At 42.7% G+C, this 20,000-nt stretch overlaps 2 protein-coding genes across 2 annotated transcripts in view; one reads left to right on the top strand and one right to left on the bottom strand.

Moving 5' to 3' along the window:
• Positions 1-6,034, bottom strand: part of galnt1 (UDP-N-acetyl-alpha-D-galactosamine:polypeptide N-acetylgalactosaminyltransferase 1) — a 67,955-nt gene extending 61,921 nt beyond the window's left edge. Inside the window, 1 exon segment of the mRNA XM_079503071.1 lies at positions 5,641-6,034. The gene's annotated coding sequence lies outside the window, so the exon portion shown is untranslated.
• Positions 6,035-14,875: 8,841 nt separating this feature from the next.
• Positions 14,876-20,000, top strand: part of ino80c (INO80 complex subunit C) — a 5,848-nt gene continuing 723 nt past the window's right edge. Inside the window, exons 1-5 of the mRNA XM_079502667.1 lie at positions 14,876-15,982; positions 17,575-17,688; positions 17,844-17,955; positions 18,158-18,225; positions 18,324-20,000. The exon at positions 18,324-20,000 is cut by the window's right edge and continues 723 nt beyond it. Coding sequence (XP_079358793.1) covers positions 15,788-15,982; positions 17,575-17,688; positions 17,844-17,955; positions 18,158-18,225; positions 18,324-18,455 — 621 coding nt within the window. The 5' untranslated portion in view covers positions 14,876-15,787 and the 3' untranslated portion in view covers positions 18,456-20,000. The remainder of the gene's footprint in view (positions 15,983-17,574; positions 17,689-17,843; positions 17,956-18,157; positions 18,226-18,323) is intronic.

Genomic DNA, 20,000 nt, shown 5'->3' with positions numbered 1-20,000 from the left:
TTTAGTAGACAACGACTCCAGTCTGACAATAGCATATGGTGTGTGTGCCAGATTTGGTACTCTTTAAGTCAGTGTCTTACACTGATTTATCCAGTGGTAATTTACATAAAAAGAGTCGAGAAAAAGCGTTAGGTTGACCAGGCAGACATCCTGAAAATGTTGTAAAAGTCCCAAATTACTAGCACCCGGATCCTGTCCTATTTGTCCATATAGCTCACAATGTGTTGCATCGTGTGCCTAGATACTTTGTTGATATATAGGGCTTAAGTGTAGTTACTTAAGATAGTAAAGCCTGCATGCACTATGGCAGTGAGTGAATTGATGGACACCTACTCGCGGTGGTGATGCATAGCTATGACATTATTGAATTATTAAAACACAAGGCTCATATATTATTGTCCACTGGATCCATCATCCAGGGGACAAAACAAATGTATTTGCGACCAACATAAATCACCAACTTTGAAAGCCCATTTTAGCCAATTAGGATGGAATCTGAAATATTGGACAGATCCATCTTGAACACATGACTATAGAGATAGTGTGTAACGATTTGCGGTATTTTTGGACAGAATCTGGAGGAGTAATATAAAAAAAATGTTTTTCAAAAGTCGGCCTCCTAGTGGCGTTATAACAGGCCGTTAAAATTTGAGGCAGAGGTTCATCGTTGGCATCCAGGGATGACCGGGTTAACGTGCCGGAGATTAGCTGAACACAGACAGACGGACGGACACACACACGGACGGACACACACACGGACGGAGTGCAAAACATACTCTCTCCCCATGCCTTCGGCCTGGTGGAGACAAAAAGGTTGAGAATCGTTGATTTAGTGATTGCACTTTAGATGTTGCTTAGTATTATTCGTTAAACTTACACAACTGGCTCCTGATGGCCATCTCAACTGAGTTGTGGACATGGGACACAACTTACAAGCAACAATGACAGTGGTGAGACAGAAATAGAATTTTAATTCCTTGTCAGAGGAGAGTAAATCGAGAAAAACAACAGAGTGCAGCAAGATGAAGTAGATAGAGTAAACCTCAGTTGAATACTGGCTTAAATCTTATTTCCTTATCATCAAGCCAGCAGAAAACATTGCGTCCATCCAGCGGAGACATACACAACATATGACAAGCTCTGAGTCGCTATCAGTGATGGGCCTATATGCTGTCTAAACATATTGGCAATGGCTTGCTCTTAAAAATGTTTCCTGCTTCGAGCCAAGCTATTTTACGAGGAGTCAAAGTGCCTGCTCTGAACAAGACATGTGACATGAAAGACTGATGGCTGATCATTTTCAAAGGTCAAATCTCTGTACGAATGTATTGTACACGCACGCGTCCATGCACACACACACGCCCATGCACACACACCCACATACACCCACACGTGCCCACACACACGTGCGCGCGTCTGCCGCCTACACACACGCGCGCACCTGCCGCCCACGTCACACACACACACACACACACACACACACACACACACACACACACACACACACACACACACACACACACACACACACAGTCACACACACACACACACACACAGTCACACACACACACACACACACACACACACACACACACACACACACACACACACACACAGTGAGTGGATACATATGGGCATTCATAGAGAGGGAAGGCAGTTTAGAGTAGCGTTCTGTGTTAGGCTATAGTTGGCTTCAGTGTGTGTGAGCAGAGAGCTGGCAAGCCTCCCTATGAGCAATAAGCTGACCCACTTCTATGCAACTCTATCCCTAATGTGACCCATTGGGAAGCCAATGAACACATATCGTAGTCGTACTGTATGCTCCTACACACAAACGTATATACACACATACAGTATATACTTTCATAATCATAAGAGTATACAAACACACTTTTCCAAAACAAATCCTATTCAAACACTGTCATGTTGTAGTCTCTTTCTGTTCCTCTGTGGTTCAGGCATCTGATCTCAGTTATCTGATGGAGCTCAACTAGCTGCTCACATCCGCACTGTGTTTCTGGGGGGTCTATGTCATATCTAGGGCAGGGATGTCATTCTAATGGCCAAGGGAACAGGAAGAACTTGGGTCACATGACTTGGTGTGTCCTCTGTTGTGTTGAGTCACAACTGTCTGGCAGTTAAAGAGAATACAAATACAGAACACACTTAAGGTGGCCTTACACTAGCCGATTTTTTTCAATCTGAAATCTGATAGCACCACACACTACAGGATAATCGGAGCGGGGCAGAGCAAATATCAAACATTCTTGATGTTGATCGGGCCGATCCCGATCGCGCTTTGAGCGGTCGGGCACCCCCCGAGCGTCAAAAATGCCCGGTTATCGGCTAGTGTAAGGCCACCTTTAGACAATCTTAGCCCAGTCAGAATAAATAAATAAATGTAATTCATTAAAGTCGTCAATAAATTCAAAATAGATGTTTCAAAGATTTATTAGTACCCTGGGTTGATGGGCACTAAATAAATGTTTTGAAGTACTGAGTAGGCCTGATGTTTGTGAGTATGTCTGAATTTGGGCAATGATAACCTAGTGGGGGTATAAGATGCATGGTTGGACATGCATCTTGGACATGGTTGGACAAACCACCTCCTGCACAGCCAACTGTGTGTGTGTGTGTGTGTGTGTGTGTGTGTGTGTGTGTGTGTGTGTGTGTGTGTGTGTGTGTGTGTGTGTGTGTGTGTGTGTGTGTGTGTGTGTGTGTGTGTGTGTGTGTGTGTGTGTGTGTGTGTGTTGTGAGTGATCCGGCCATGGTCTGGAGGAAGGAACAATGGCATTCCTGTGCTCTGAGGTCCAGGTGGCTGTGGAAACCCAATCCCAAACCAAGGCTTGCTGGCACACTGAGCACCGGGAACACCGAATGCTGCTGCCTCCCTCCGGAGACATGAGCCAGAATAGTGCTATTGTTCCAGACCAGCTTGGAGCAACAAATGCCCCAAAGCCACCCTGACATACATAAACAGACCAAGGTGAGTATCCCTCGCACACATGACAAAAATGCATTTTTACTATTTCGAGATGAGGAGTAATAGAAACAAAAATAATAATGTTAATTTATTGTAATGACAATGTCAGTCCTTTTTTCCCGAACTTAAATGGGGTGAAAGATGGGTGCATCTATTCCACCAGGAATGTTGGCACCAAGTCTGCGGAAGCAGAACTTCTGTGACTGGCCTCAGTGCTGGAATTGACACAGTGCACTTGACCATCCGTGCACCACACCTTGCTGCTCTAAAGACAATTAACATTTACTATTGGTGAATTAAGGTGCATGTTGGTGCAGCCAGTTGTGCACTGTCATGTCTCCCCTCTCTCTGCCCTCGGTATCCTGTCTACTCTCACATCTAAACATAAATCAATCAATGAATAAATCAAATTATGCAATTATGTATATAAAAAGTATTAAAGTAAACATATGCTCTAATTAAAAGAATCACATCTCATCTATCTATCTTTATACCCCTTACAGTATACCACACCAAAATGTGTGTCACTATAATGTTTATGTTAATATGAACATGTACTGATCTGGGCATTGGAAATCTTTCGAGAGAGCAGATCATCATCACAAACTCACTTCTGCGATGTAGGTCTATACTCAAGTTACTCAACTGTAGCACACTATATTAACCAACATATTATGCTGGTAAGTTAATGGCAAAATGTTCAGATTCAGAATACATACAGAGAGAGAAATACATGCTCACAGCCACATACTGTAAGAGAGCAGTCATAGAGAGCACATCTGCTATTGGGCCTGAACACCCAGCCAGCAGGGCAGGAAAAACATCATGCGGACTCTGTGGCCTTGAAATGAGGAACATGATTCATTTCCTTTCAATGCTGGACACTAGTCATGTCTAGAAAAAGGGCAGGGCTCAGCAGCACACAGCTGAAGAGGGGCTCTTAAGCATGACATACTGTAATGTACACAACCCAGGTCACAACATTCAGGGACTGAGGACATCCAAGTCACACCCCAGAAGCTATAGGCAACACCTGTCAACTGAGTTGTCACATTAACCTATTGGAGACGGTGTCACTCTATTTGTGCAGTTGAGCTCTCCTCATCATGAGAGCAGTTTGGTTCCTACAGTAAATTCTGCTCCAAACACGACAGGTTGGCAGACATTTTCAAAGCAACTCATGCCCACTGCCAGACATAAGTTCTGGTAGCAGGGGACCCATGCTACAGGTAGCAATGGGTATAACAGATGCCCTCCGGCAGTACCGCATAATCTTCTTGTGCACACGCACACGCACGCACGCACACACACACACACACACACACACACACACACACACACACACACACACACACACACACACACACACACACACACACACACACACACACACACACACACACACACACGCACACACACACAATGGATAAATAATACATGTCCCTCACTTTTCTCCCTTTCATAAATGTGACAGATTAATTTAATTGGCTCCCTGTCAATCCTACAGTACGTCTTCATCTGCTCTGCAGCAGAGGCAGACAGGATTGATAGGGAATCCATTTTCTTATCTCTCAAGATAATTACACCATAGTTAATGCATTGCACACACTCACTCTTGCATGCTCATTTTCTCAATCTAGCTCCGTCTTTAACACACACACACACGCACGCACGCACGCGCGCACACGCGCACACACACACACACACACACACACACACACACACACACACACACACACACACACACACACACACCCATGCACAACTCACACTCATTCATCATGCACGTAGGTCTACATACAAGGTACCTAACATGAAGACTGCATGCTTCAATAATTAGGCCTTTTTTACTGATTGAATTACATGAAATGTAATTAACCTCAGTTCTACAGAAAGGAGAGCATACAGTATACTGTATCCCAGGCTAGAATGAAAGAAGCTCAAACAGACTGGCATAATGCTAACTGGGTAACCGAATGTGCAGCATCTGACCTCTGTCATTCATGGCATTAAGACACAAAAGGCACAGTGCAGGTCAGGAGTTAAATTGAACTATTGAAGGGCCACTTCAATGGAAAACCAGCAATGATGCAAAATGGCTCTCAAAATGTCCACTGATAGACAGAAAAAAAGCAACAACTTTGGTTTTAGGCCATCTGATGATCTGATCTCATTGATTAAATATGTTATGTATAGGCTATTATCAGCTACTGTTTTAGGAGTCGGACAAAACATTCCCATTGAACTGCCTGCTTTTACTCACACCTGGCAAACTGTCACTTCCATTTGAATATAGACTGTTATCTATCAGTATCAGTCCAATGCGGTACAGTAGGTGAGATAACCCGGGCGGTTGCCATTGAGAGGTCTGTCATTATTAAGCATCATGCTGATTCTCTATAATAATCATCCTCGCTCTCGCTGTGTTTTTCTCTGAAACATGAAGAAATAACATCACGTATAAACGTTCGCCGAATGGAGTCCGTTACTCTAAGCCTGTGTACCTAACGTCGCATTACATCCCGCTGCTTGGCTGCTTCTGTCAACAAGCAGTTTGATGGTCTTGCCTCGTAAAGGAGGACGAGCCAGACAGTACACGGCAAACTGCTAACGCAGAAGATGATATGAGAAAACACCGTTATCTACGGTCCCCTTACCTCGAATGGCGGGCGAAAGCGTCCTCCAGTGTTGTGGCGAGGTCGATAGTTATTATGCAAACGGAGAAAATGTCTTGACAAACCAGAAAACTGTCAGTAGTCGGCTAGCAGGCTAGCTGGCTCCGCTACTGTAGCTAACGGTAAAGAGTGGTCCTTCTGTCGACGTCTGTGGTCGACTCAGAACAGATCAATGCATTGCAGAATTTGCAGTACCTCAAAAATGAATCCGGGAAGAGCTGGCGATGGATGTGGCTGGAGGAGCAATGTGCCTTGTGTTAGAACATGTCACCATCGTAGGTATCCATTGAAAACAGCGTGTATGCTGCTGTCCTGACTGTGAATTCGGGGTTCTGCAGTAGCGGACGTATAGTGCGCTCAGCAGCGCGGATGAGGAGCCCTCTCTGGTCCGCTGTGCGTATTGAGCAGAGCAGCCAGAGGCAGCATCATCCCTCCCTCTGCAAGCCCAACCCGGAAGAAATACTATTACTGAGATGATGTTTCATAACTATAAAATGTATACATTTGATCCAAATGTGTGCCATTATGTTTATGGTAATATGAACATGTACTGATTTACATATAGGCTACTGTTGATTTCTGCCCAGATCAGTAGCCTATTTTCAAAATGAAATTAATAGAAAGACCCCACTGGTGGGGAGCTGTGGTCACTTCCTGGGGGGCCCCATTAGATATTTTATCATTTGATTTTTAATCAATCTTGGGATATTGCAAATTATTTGTCAATATCATTCAATTTCAATCGCTACAATTTTGTATTTTCCTAGCTGCTCACGTGTAGCTCAAGTGTTTAACCTATAACATATTGAACCAAGATGAACTGTCTGTCAACAATGAAACAAAAACAAATGAAATACAAAATACAACAAATTTACAAGAAAAGTGCACATCTTAGAGCCACAAGCGCACATCTCCGCCATGCCGCGTTGCCTTCGCAGCCAGGACTGGGTCAGTCATAGTTCATGATCGCAGCATCCACATGCTGACGGCACCCCATGAGTCACGGGGTGCAGCAGTCAGGAAGCTGCAGGGGAAATACAGTTTGTACAATAGTTCGCATTTGAATTCACAATCCACTATGCCACAGCTAAGTTAGTATTCACTGAATTAGTATTCACATGGGCCCTTTTTCCACCAAAATAACTTTGGTTCTATTGAACCGGTTCAGTTCTAGATTCTTGGAACATTGGTGCTTTCACAGAACTGGCCGTGAACCGCCCGCAGTATACCAGTTTTAAGCAGAACCATTGTAATTAAGGAGTATTTATTTGTGGAAACAAATATATTCACTGACTTCAGTCCATACCAATGCAACTCCTTGCTGGCCTTAAAACTGTTTTGTTGCAATGAGTTGCCTTGATGCGGTCTGGTCTTTACTCTTTAGTATAACATTAATCATTCATCATTTATCATGAATCAACAGAGGCCGGTCAAAAAACACCTCATGGCGGCGGAATCTCCAGGCACTGCAGGCAGACACCAAGAGACTGGGAATACACTAAAGGTGGCCTTACACTAGCCGATAATCGGGCATTTTTGACGCTCAGGGGGTGCCCGACCGCTCAAAGCGCGATCGGGATCGGCCCGATCAACATCAAGAATGTTTGATATTTGCTCTGCCCCGCTCCGATTATCGTGTAGTGTGTGGTGCTATCAGATTTCAGATTGAAAAAAATCGGCTAGTGTAAGGCCACCTTTAGTCGCAGATGGAAAAGAACGCCAGTGACTGTGAACTCTGGAGGTTCCTTGTCGACGCCCTATACCCCAGTAGAGCTAAGGCGTTAGTAAGTAATATTCATTACTGACTTAGTATTCACTTAGTATTAGTCATTGACTTTAGTACCAGTAAGACGCCCTGAGCGAGAAGCGACCTTGCCCTAAAGGGGCCAGGTAGGGCTTGGCCTTAATTTTCAGGCCTGTTGAGAACTCTAGTTTTTGCCGGCTGCCGGGCGTGGCTGCACTAATAACTTTGGGGCGGGCCCGTCTAGAGTTTGAATGGACAGGTTTCAGTCATATACATAACATATGGAATGTCATGTCAGAACAGGTCAGCTCCATATATGGAGATCTAAGGGTTTGAGGTCAGATGTAGAGTTGCTGGCCGGCTCCATATATGCAGATCTAGGTGATGATCCAGTCCTCTCCATGTATGGCTATCCAGGGTTTGATGAGGTCAGTGTTGTGATCTTCATATATGGGGACGGCCATATGGAGCATGTCACAAGGTGTTACGGACTGACGGCCATATATGGTGGTATGACATGTCACAAGGTGTGACAGACTGACGACCATGTTGTGTCGTGACGGAACGACTGACAGGTTTTGCAGGATTTCATAGTAATTGCGACCGTATCTGCGACCTAAGATCGCAATTAACATTATGGCCCTGGCTGCCTATCAGATGAGATGAGATGAACACCTCAACAGCATGCTCACATTTACCTGTCTGGGTTGAGTTGTCCAAAACTATGCATATTTTCACAAGAAAATTAGAAATTACCATTCAGAAGCACAGCAGGAGAAAGGATAAAAAATAAATCCCCTGCTATATTCAAGAGTGTTGGCAGGTATGCCTTATGGGTGGATGTGAAATAGCTTTTATGATTCAAGTTTGGAGCAGATTGGATACAGCGTTCATCATTAATGACATTTGTGACAAAACCGACCCTTCCTGCAAACTTTGGAAGCCAATATAGCCAATTGCAATGGAATCTGAAACATTTCCCTGATACATCTTGATCACATGACTCCATGAGAATGTGTACTGGTTTGTGTGAGTTTGGTTTGGACAAAATTTGTAGGAGTAGGCCCTACTAGTACCAACAAGTTTGTTTTGAAGAACATTGCATCTAAAGGCAAGACGGAGGAAGATCTAAATGTCTTGTCTGGAACAAAAATGATAGGGAATCTGTGGTATTATGAAGGTACTATTTTAAACAATTAAAATTAAACGCCTAAACTGGGTGATCTTTTCTACCAGTAATTGACCTTATACACACTGCTGCCATCTTGCCAGCAAGGTGGTAACGAGGTGCAATTTCCCATTGACAGCCCTTTCATCCAAACAGAAAATTCCGATCTGAACTCACCAACAATGCAGCTGTACAAAAAGCTTGAACTATCCTCTTTCTATATCTGGCTGCAAAGTGTGTTTCATAAAAATACAACGTATACATGTTATGAGCTACTTCCTGTCAAGTAATTCCTCGCAGATGATTATTTTAAGTATAAGTGTCAGAGTTTGGAAGTGCTCGTTATCAGTAAAGCAACCTCCTGCTGCCTCCTGCATTATGTGCAAATTCAAAGGTAGGACTTTTCTATTTGGATGAATGGGCTGAAATTGCACCTAGTTACCCTTACCACCTTGCTGGCAAGATGGCAGCGGTGTGCATAAGGTCAATTGTCTTTATTGTCCGCTCCACTGTAGTGCTGACAATGAAGTGACATTATTCCGGTAGTGTCTCAGCCCTGCGGTTGCTTCTCGCCTTGGCTTTAAGCAAGGCGTCTTACTGGTGTAGTGGTGTACTGTGTCTGTGTCTGTGTGTGTGTGTGTGTGTGTGTGTGTGTGTGTGTGTGTGTGTGTGTGTGTGTCTGTGCGTGCGTGCGTGTGTGAGTGTGAGTGTGAGTGTGAGTGTGAGTGTGCGTGTGCGTGTGTGTGTGCGTGTTCGTGTGCGTGCGTGCATGCGCACAAGTGTGTGTGTGTGTGTGTGTGTGTGTGTGTGTGTGTGTGTGTGTGCTCACATGCACACGCACACAAACATACAGAGAGATAGAGACAGTGAGACCTTGGGATTCGTAGTTGCCCAAGTTCTTTCAACCAAGGGCTTATCAGGCTTATGCAGCTGGATAACGTGGGTAACGACGAATGTCTAGTGTTAATTTATTTATCGCATACTGTATGTATATAGCCTTATTTATTCACTTAAGACAAATAGTAAAGAGCATCTGATCAACATTAATATGTTAGATTAACATACTGGCGCATCATCGAGGAACTGTCCAGAGTAGACAAACAGATGCCTTTCAATGCTGACATCAGTGGGGTGGAGAGCTACCAAATTACCACACACACACACACACATACACACATACACACACACACACACACACACACACACACACACACACACACACACACACACACACACACACACACACACACACACACACACACGCACGCACGCACGCACGCACGCGCGCACGCACACACACACACACACACACACACACACACACACACACACACACACACACACACACACACACACACACACACACACACACACATATATATATATATAGCCTTTCTCAGCCTTTTCTCAGCCTTTGTATATACAGTATACAATAGTACACAATATTGATTTTGATAGGAGTACACTTTCAGATGCAATAACACTATGGGCTAAAAATTAAGTGCATAGTATGAAATTGGCTACTCAGTGCCAGAACAGCAGGTACAGTTTTATGCCAAATTGCATATACTCAATTACACGCTTCTATAAATACAATGTCACAAGAGTATTGCTCACTACTGTACCTGTTACAACAGGGGAGTGTTTAATGTGTTCACCTCAAGCATAACCTTTTCGTCACAATTTATTACCACAATAAGAAAAGCACTTGGGAGTGTTCAAGCTATTACCATCACCATTCAGTGCAAGCTGCCGAATATGAGTTCATTTTCTTTGGTTAATAAAAAGTGGGCAACATTTAATTCACATGGATGGCAAATTGAAGTTTCTGATTGGCAGTGCAGCCCCAGGTGTTACTTGGTGAGTACTCAGTGTCTAATATATGGCACAGTAGAATGTGGTGTCAATCTACTTTCACAAAGTTGCGGATGTAAATTGGTTTCTGTCAACATCAGTGCCAAGCTCCTGCTACACATCATAAAGTCGGCAAGATGCTCTTTATGGCAGAAGTGCAGAAACTTCTTCCTAAACAGGCCTGTCTGGACTTGATTAGCCTTTATGGATACAGCTGCAGTCTATATTAGGGTAATTCAGTATGTATTCAGGGTCGTGGCTTCTTCATAGTGTGAGTATGCAATACAGGCAACCAAAAGTACTTAGTTATAATACATCAATACCAGGGTTTCTCATTCTAACGAGAGGTGAGTCCATATAGACAAATTCACAGTAACTAATCTCAGTAGTCTATCTGGTGTTTGAATCCACTGCAAAGGCAAGTAACTTCACACAAGCAAATTGATTTGTCTCTACAGCTGGTATGGTGTAATTGGCACAATAATACAATTTATAAATCATTTTCATGTGCTGTAAATACTGTGGTCGTGGGAATTGTTTATCTCAAAATGGGAAACCTTTCCAGAAAATGATGGGAACCCTTGATCTCTACTTAATAACTAGAATAGATATGGGGGAGGGCAGCCTTTGGCACATCCAGCAGGCAGTCCGGCTCTCTCTCCCTCTATGCCTACTGGTATCATCATATTGGTATGACACAATGGCACAACTGAAATATGAACCGATGACCTCAGAGGCGGCTCTCTTTTCCCTGAGGCCTAGTCTCTGGCATTTCATCATCATCTCTCTTTTATATATTGACACAAATGCACACGAGTTTGGGTGAATTCGTCACATATACAAATGGACACACACACACACACACACACACACACACACACACACACACACACACACACACACACACACAGTATGAACTATCCATACACATTACATATTTACACGTATCCGGCGCCAGTCAGTGGCCCCCTGACACAGATCAATAGGTCATATGCTGCAGCCTGTGGCTTAGAGCTTTGGCTCATATACCCACCAGAGTCACTGGAGCAGAACACACCACCAGTCTGCTTCCATAATGTGCTTTCCAATTACATCCTTTACAAAACATTCTCTCTGTGGTAAAGTGCATCAATGCCTGTGTGTGTGTGCGTGCGTGCGTGCGTGCGTGCGTGCGTGCGTGCGTGCGTGCGTGCGTGCGTGCGTGCGTGCGTGCGAAATTTACAATCAGCTTCAGTGTGAAATAGCCTCTATACTATTTACAGGCAATTTTCCATTTGCTAGGAGATTCTTTCTTTCATGGGCAATGAAGAGAGTTCATGAAAACAAAACAGCTTCCCTCATGATCACTTGACAGTGCAGACATTGTGTAATCAGGTTGAAGAGCCCCGTGGCACCCGGTGAGTTTAGATTTTCGGCGTGAGTAGAGCAATGTTTAAACAGAAACAAAGTTCCTTTGATGAGCTAATTCCGTCATGTTGCACCAGACTGCAGCCTGACAGTTGCTGTGTTCAAGAGGGCAGTTATACCCCAGTCCAATACCCCAGTGTTGTAGATCACAGTCAAACTCCATACATGATGAAACATTCATATGTCTTTGCAACTGAGCTCCAATAGAGTCTCTGGCAATACTTTATTCATGCGTCTCGTAGCGTCTGGTGCTGAAAAATGAATGAGTTGTCAGGAACGACCATCTTCGGAATCAGCAGGTCCCCCACCAAATATGCTTCATTGTTCAACCCGAGGTGGCACAAGGGTATAGAGCTGCACAACAACTTCATGCTCTCTCTCTACACACAAAGTATACAAATATTCAACCGAATATGTCTCAGAATCAGCTCAGAGGAGAAATTAGAATACATATATTTCTGGAGCGGTATATATTTGCCAAATGTGGATGTATGGATGTTGACAGGTCTCTCTCTAGTGGACTGCTTGTGAGCTGCATTTACCATAGTCACTTCCCCTTCATCAAAGATATTTCTGGAAAGCACTTGGACTGAACAGTTGGGAATGCACATGGACCACCCAAGGCACAGTGTAATTCTCTACAGTCTACACAGCATTTATGCTACCTGATGTCATGTCTCGTGTTGCCACCTAAAGTCTGAAAGTCCTGCTAACATGGGGCAGAGCCATAGAATTGGCATAACAGGTTAAGTGGGCATGGTAGTCATGGGGACTATGGGCAGGGGATATGCATAACCTATTAGAGATATTAGATGTGGATTGCTTTATTTATTTATTCATGAACATATACCGGTATACTTTGGATATATTTGTACAGCAGTGGTTTGCAAACTTGTGCACAAGGCATATATTTATTTCTTGAATTTGCCTCTGTATTGGGAAATTATTGTGCACAAAGAACTGATAGTATATTAAAAGATCACTACTTTACTTTTTGTTGTGACCACAGATCGCATTTACTATGAAAACGTGCATTTCCCACTGGTCACGCCCTCAAATATGGTCATGCCTCACGTGACATCACGTGACATCACATGACATCCGGTGCCCTAAATACAATCCGTGTTGGTAAATGGTAAATGGTGCATTTATATAGTGCCTTTATCCAAGGCGCTTTACATAGATTGTGCATTACATTCACCCATTCACACACACATTCATACACCGATTGCTGCGGAAGCCATGCAAAGTCCCAACCAGCACATCGGGAGCAATTTGGGGTTCAGTGTCTTGCCCAAGGACACTTCGACATGTAGACAGGAGGAACCAGGATTCGAACCGCCGACCCATGGATCATTGGACGACCTGCTCTACCTCTTGAGCCACAGTCGCCCGTGTTATGCCCATATATGGAGATCCCTGATGTCATCAATATTAAGCCCATATATGGGAATGTCAATATATGACCATATTGTCTCATGAACCTGCGACGCAACTCAGACTTGCAAATGAACCAAGTTGGTACAACACATGGATCTCATACGTGGAGGCGGAGCTGACTATCATCACCTGAATCTCCATATATAAAGATCACGACACAGACCTCATCAAACCCTGGATAGCCATACATGGTTTGACATACTAGATCTGCATAAATGGAGCCGGCCAGCAACTCTACATCTGACCTCACTGACACCAGATTAATAGTTTAACTCCTGCTTCTCAACTGTGCCGTATTAAGAAGCTCTGTTGTTTCAGGGCGAGGTCGCTTCTCGCCCCCAGGTGTCTTACTGGCTGGTATAGTATATTGTGCAGTAGTAGTTGATGTCACAAAATCCCAAGGCAGGGGACTTTTCTAATGCCACACCATTTGGGAACTAATGCTGTACATACTGGAGATGATGGTGAATGTGTTTAATGTATGTTCTTGCTGTGAAAAGAGGTCACAAATAAATAACAGAAAACACATTATATACGGCCAGATGCTGCTGTCTGCAACTTTTGTGTCACAGCAGTGGTGTTTGAGAAAAATTCCAGGTGCATATGCGAATTTAGACTATAACATCAAATAAATATAGAATCAAAATATAGAACTCCATGTACATACCTGCCCCAACACTCTCTTATTGAATTAAAAGTAATATTTAAGTCTTAACCTTATTAGTGAAAACATATAAATAGTAAATGGTATAGGCATTTAGCAGACACTTTAAACCAGAGCAACTTACAAGCAAGGAAAACATAATACATCAAAATAAATGCATAGAAATAGTAATCTAGGGTCATAAGTAAACCAAGAGCCTATCAGTCTAAGCAGTATAATATTCGAAGATTCTATAATCCGTACATATAATCTGAAACTTCACAATAGGAGACCATGGTCTATAAATAAATGACCTGCCTGGCATCTGTCTACATAACATGCTAAGTTACATTTCAGCCTTTGCATAAGCCTGCAAGGTGGTCAAGGCTAGGGCAAGTGCTATGGCAAGGTGGAGTCTGGAGAGGTGAGTCTGAAGAGGTGAGCCTTCAGACTACACCAGAAGATTGTGACCGCCGGGGGACATTTTCAGGTGGATTTGTGTGAAGTGAGGGGCACTAATATATTTAAGTCTAACTCATGTTGCTATGATTATATTAGGTGATGGTGATGCAAAACAAACGGTGACAAAACAAACATTAAATTCTCTTTATCGTTAATGGCATTTAATGTTTGTGTTAGGGACAAGATGACGTGCATTTTCCCTTCATTGTCAATGGCATTTTGACAAACATTGAACTACAAACAAACATTAAACCTGAGAATACATTTATTATCACAATTAATAATATGGGTGAGAAACACCCATATACACACACACATATATACTATATAATTCGAATTCGATTTTTATTTTTTTTAAACACTATTTATTGACATTTTTCAATTATATAAAACGTTACAAAATTATAGCTCTTGTGTTAATAAAAAAGTCCATAATAAAAAAAAAAAACAGAGCAGACATACATCACACAAACACAGAAACAATAACAATTTAGATTTTGTTTGAATTTAATTTAGTCATAGGCTACAACTGAAGCTAAATAAACATGATGGGGGACATGGCAGTCTATACTCAAATCAAAGGGATTAACGCATGTGTTCTATGGTAGAGAAGCTTTAATATTAATAGTATGAAATGAAAAATGAAATGAAATCTATATTTACCCAGGGTATCTGGGCTAAGCTCAAGAACTTGTTTCCAGCCAGGCCCTGCTCATAGAACACATTTCATCGTAGTGGTTAAATGCCTTGTTCAAGGGCACTTCAGCGGTGGTAATTGTAACGTGTCGGACGGCTGATTCGAACTAGGAACCTTCCGGTATCAAGACCGCGCCGCTATCCGTTCGGCCACCGCTGCCACTGATATAAGATAAGCTTTTTGGAATGAGTGATGTATATGACGAATCGAATACAATATGACCGGTGGTTTATTTATAACACGGTGATGCTTCCTAAGGTCTCATAGAGGTTTGTGTTCAACCAAATACAAGGAAACAGCGCCCTCTAGCGTCTCATTAACCATGCTATGCAGTTTTTGCCTGCAACAGCAACGGAAGCTCTATCATGAGTAAAGTATGAGTATGAAGCGTGGAGGCTCCTCCCCACTTCCGTTACGTCTTTACAGTCGCGCAAATGTATCCTAATATGAATAGAAATCATCTAAGCATAGCTTGCTCCTTAGCAGAAATTGAAATAAAAAAAGCTCTAAAGATATTTTAAAATGTATTTTTATCAACGGAAATCATGACAAACAGATTACTCGGAATCGGGAGGTGTAGTTCCAGAGCACACTGCGACAAAATCCCTCGACAGGAAGTGCTTCTTTTTTATTTCCGGGTAAAGTTGTGTTTACAAATTTAACAGCAAGCCATCGTGTCAAACAAACAGTCTCATTTTGAGGGGTTTGCGGCAAATGGCATCTCAGATTCCTGTCCATGGTGCAGCCTCTCCAGCAGCAGGGAAAAGCCAGCATTCAGCCGCTGCAGCGGCAGCACTGCGAGGGAAGAAGCGATCCTCCAGCCCAGCAGCATCTGCCATACAGCAGACAACAAACACTAACAACAAGAAGAAGAAAGGGCAGTTCATACCTGCCCCAACACAAGTACAGGTATAATACAGCTGTGCATTCTTTGAGAATGTACCTATGCAGTAGAAATAATCAATTAATTTAAAAGTCCGTAAGTGTCATGCCCTACCCGGGGTGGGAACCGATGGGAACCCGGTTCTCCCGCATGGGAGACTTCACTTTTACGCGCAGTACTAAACTCAGTCGGCACAAAACGTTCGGAAACGTACTTTTGATCGGTTATTCCTCCCCTTTAATAATACCAATTACCGTATTTGATATCGTTTTTATCGGTGATTTAATAGTCACCTTTACAACAAGGTATAGCTTGTAAGGATCGGGTATTCCTGGAATGAGCAACACTGTAAAAATGTACCAAAATGGCAAATGGTTGTTTTGAGTTGTTAGCGTAGCGGATTGGATGATTGCTCTCTCCCACAGTAATAAGGAAAAAACTACATATTGGCAATTTTTACACTCCACACACAGAGTTCTTATAATTGTCACGGGAGCCCACTTAACTGATCCCACAAGTGGTTGAAGTTCTAGCCTGGTTTCCAGCCCATAGACTCCACACACTCCACTGAGCGCACTGACAATCAGGCTAATGAAGTTCTGGACTCACGGTGTTCAAATTTGTCTTCAGACCGCGTCAACTGTCGCCGTAGAGACGAGAGCTGTTGTTCACAGGCAGCGACAGAATGCGTAGCTGTCCGCGTCAATGCCTTTTATTTGATCACAATGTCAAAACATACCATTTTTATCTGGATAAAGAATCGTCGGGCAGACGGACTCTCACATTGCGTTGTTGTTTTGTTGTAATGCGTCAAAATAAACGCGTTGATGAATAATGAATGAATAAACGTTTGTTTCTGACGGGATTCGAACTCCTCCCGTTCTCAGCATAAGTTCGCCAGTCTGGAGCGCTGTCCGATGCGCCATTCTATTCACGACGATATGTGAATTGTAACCATAATCAAATCAGAGTATAAAACCAGCAATTAAAACCAAACCGATATGGTCACTGGATTAACCTGACCTATCATTCACCACACTGATTTATTTCCAACATGGCTGTTTAGTACAGATTTGTTTCTCTAATCTCTCGCCAAGATCATCATCTATTATTGTCTCCACCAGGCCGAAGGCATGGGGGAGAGAGTATGTTTTGCACTCCGTCCGTGTGTGTGTGTCCGTCCGTGTCTGTGTGTGTTTGTCTGTCTTGATTGATTGATTGATTGAAGAATTTATTAACAGTTTGCAGAATTACAGTACATTTCAAGCACAAACTCAATACAAAGGCTGTTAACTGTGAGTGGACGACCCAATTAAGCATTACACTTGTTTCCAATAGGGTCCACCATGTTCAAATCATCAAAACATTTAGAGACGTACAAATAGACACTTCTATAGACAGAACAGGAATTCATCATAAAGGAGGTAAAAAGGGAAAAGAAATATATACAGTGAGGGGAAAAAAGGGGGGGGCGGGGGGTGTTTGTCTGTCTGTGTACAGCTAATCTCTGGCACCGTTAATCCGGTCGATGCCAAATTTTACACACTGTGTGTGTGTGTGTGTGTGTGTGTGTGTGTGTGTGTGTGTGTGTGTGTGTGTGTGTATTTTTTTTCTGTAGATGGTGGCAGTAGAGACGGTGGCTGAGTTGAAATCAGTAGGAATGGTGGAGAGTGGCCCTGCTACCACAGACTCCAGTGCAAAGCCTCTACCATTTAAAGACCCCAGCTTTATGGTGAATGTCTTCCACTTTATCTCCACTCCATCTGCATATGTTGCTGGGGCAACCTTTAAAATCACCCATGGATGCTGATTCAGATCTGTATACCTGTGATACAGGTACCGTTACATGTTTTTCCATCCCCCAAACTAATTTATCAATCTCTGCAGCACTCTGGCATTGGTGGAGCAGCAGCAGGGAAAAAGAACAGAACCTGGAAGAACCTGAAACAGATCCTGGCATTGGAACGAACTTTGCCATGGAAGGTCAATGATCCCAGCTGTGAGTTTGTTTGTCTTTTATTATAATAATAAAATATAATAATTAGGCTAAACTTAGTTTAGGATATTACACTATCCTGTGGTGAATTTAAAAAGATTGTTGAATTATCAAGGGGTATTTTAGATATTCTTATTGCAAGGATCAATGGTGAAAATTATCACTATGACTATTATTCATATTCATATGACCTTAATTTGTTCAGACTACAGTATTGATGCACCTCCCTCCTTGAAGCCAGCCAAGAAATACTCTGACATCTCAGGGCTCCCTGTGAGTAACTTATTCACTGAAAGGCACATTTTGTAGCCTAACAGTTAATGTGTTGGTCTAACTACACATACCAAAATATCTCTCTCGTATTTCTTCAGGCAAACTACACAGACCCACAGACCAAACTACGTTTTACATCCTCAGAAGAGTTCTCCTACTTACGCCTCCTCCCTACTGACGTTGTTACAGGCTACTTGGCACTCCGAAAGGCAACTTGTATCGTACCCTGACAGCATGTCCTAAAATGTGTTGACAATACACCGCTGAACTAACCTGATGTCTTTGTGAATTACCAGCAGCTTACCCACAAGACAAAAGACACTCTTTAGAGAAAAGACAGTTCAACAATGTGAGACCGAAGAATGAATGAATTCAGAGAATATTGGATATTGTTTAGCATACACACACATAGATTTTCGGAACTCTCCAACACGTTTTGATCTAAAGTGCTAAATGGCATTTGATTCTGTATACCGTATGTATTGTTTCCTTCAACTGTAAAATTATCTCTCTCTCTCTCTCACACACACACACACACACACACACACACACACACACACACACACACACACACACACACACACACACACACACACACACACACACACACACACACGTATGTAGCATGTATGCCCCCCTGTGGTAGATTGTATGGTTTCAGTAGTCAATTTGTCTCATTTATCCTGGCTACTCTTATGTAAATTTGCTGGTAAAACAAACATGTGAAGGTCAGGGTGTGCTCAAAGTGCTTATGTGGTGGTGACACAACAGAGTGTGCCTTTATTTATACATAGGGTGTGAACTGTAATTTAAGAATTGTAATGACTTCTATGTATGCACTGTGCAAACAGGGCTCCATAGCTCAGGGGTTAGAGCACTGGTCTTGTAAACCAGGGGTCGTGAGTTCAAATCTCACTGGGGCCTGTCAATTTGTTTTAAAGGCTGTCACCTGATACCTGTATTGCCATTACTGGGCATGCACAAAGTATCACTTTGGTTTTCACTGTTGATGAGACTTGCCCAAAATGATGTAGTCTTGGTCACCATGTTTTCTTAATATGACTGTGATGACAGTTGTAAATAAGGAAGCACTTAGCGCGGTGTCAGTAATATGATAAAGCCAACACCCTCCTGCGAGTGTAATATTGTGATTATACAACAGTTACCATCTAAATGTATTCATATTGCAGAACATTTCTCTCTAAAAATACCCAGGGTGTTATCGCTCTGTCTAACAGAGAGACAGACAGACCAGCCCTGTTTACTCACACTCAGGGTTCACCGTGAGCCACATTAGACAACTTTTCTCAGACCGGACACAGAAACATAACTGAACGTTTAGCTCAATCTCATTGTATTTGGTTTCCCTTGGGTTGACTGTGCATTTGATTAACAGTTCAGCTACTCTATCAAATAATTCAGTTCAGTCAGCTACACTACAGCATCAATACAGGCACACAGAGAGGGGGTGGGGGGAGATGAGGCACCATTACTACCTTATTCCAAGTCTCTAAAATGTACTCCATGACGAGGCACAATCATCACGAAAATAGTAAATCGGTACACTATAGTATACTATTCATACTAAATGTGACCTAAAAGTTGTTCTGTAAGTAATGTGCATTGCATAGTATGAATAACATGAACATTACAGTGTGCAGCCAGTGCCCATATTCATCAAGCATCTCAGAATCAATCCTAGTAGGTTTTGTGAAATTAACGATTAACATTTTTCTTGGAGCTAAAGAACCAAAATAGAGTTCTACCTTTGATGG

Source organism: Electrona antarctica, assembly GCF_951216825.1.
Source record: "Electrona antarctica genome assembly, chromosome: 6".
Lineage (NCBI taxonomy): Eukaryota > Metazoa > Chordata > Actinopteri > Myctophiformes > Myctophidae > Electrona > Electrona antarctica.
This window is presented reverse-complemented; position numbering and strand designations above follow the sequence as displayed.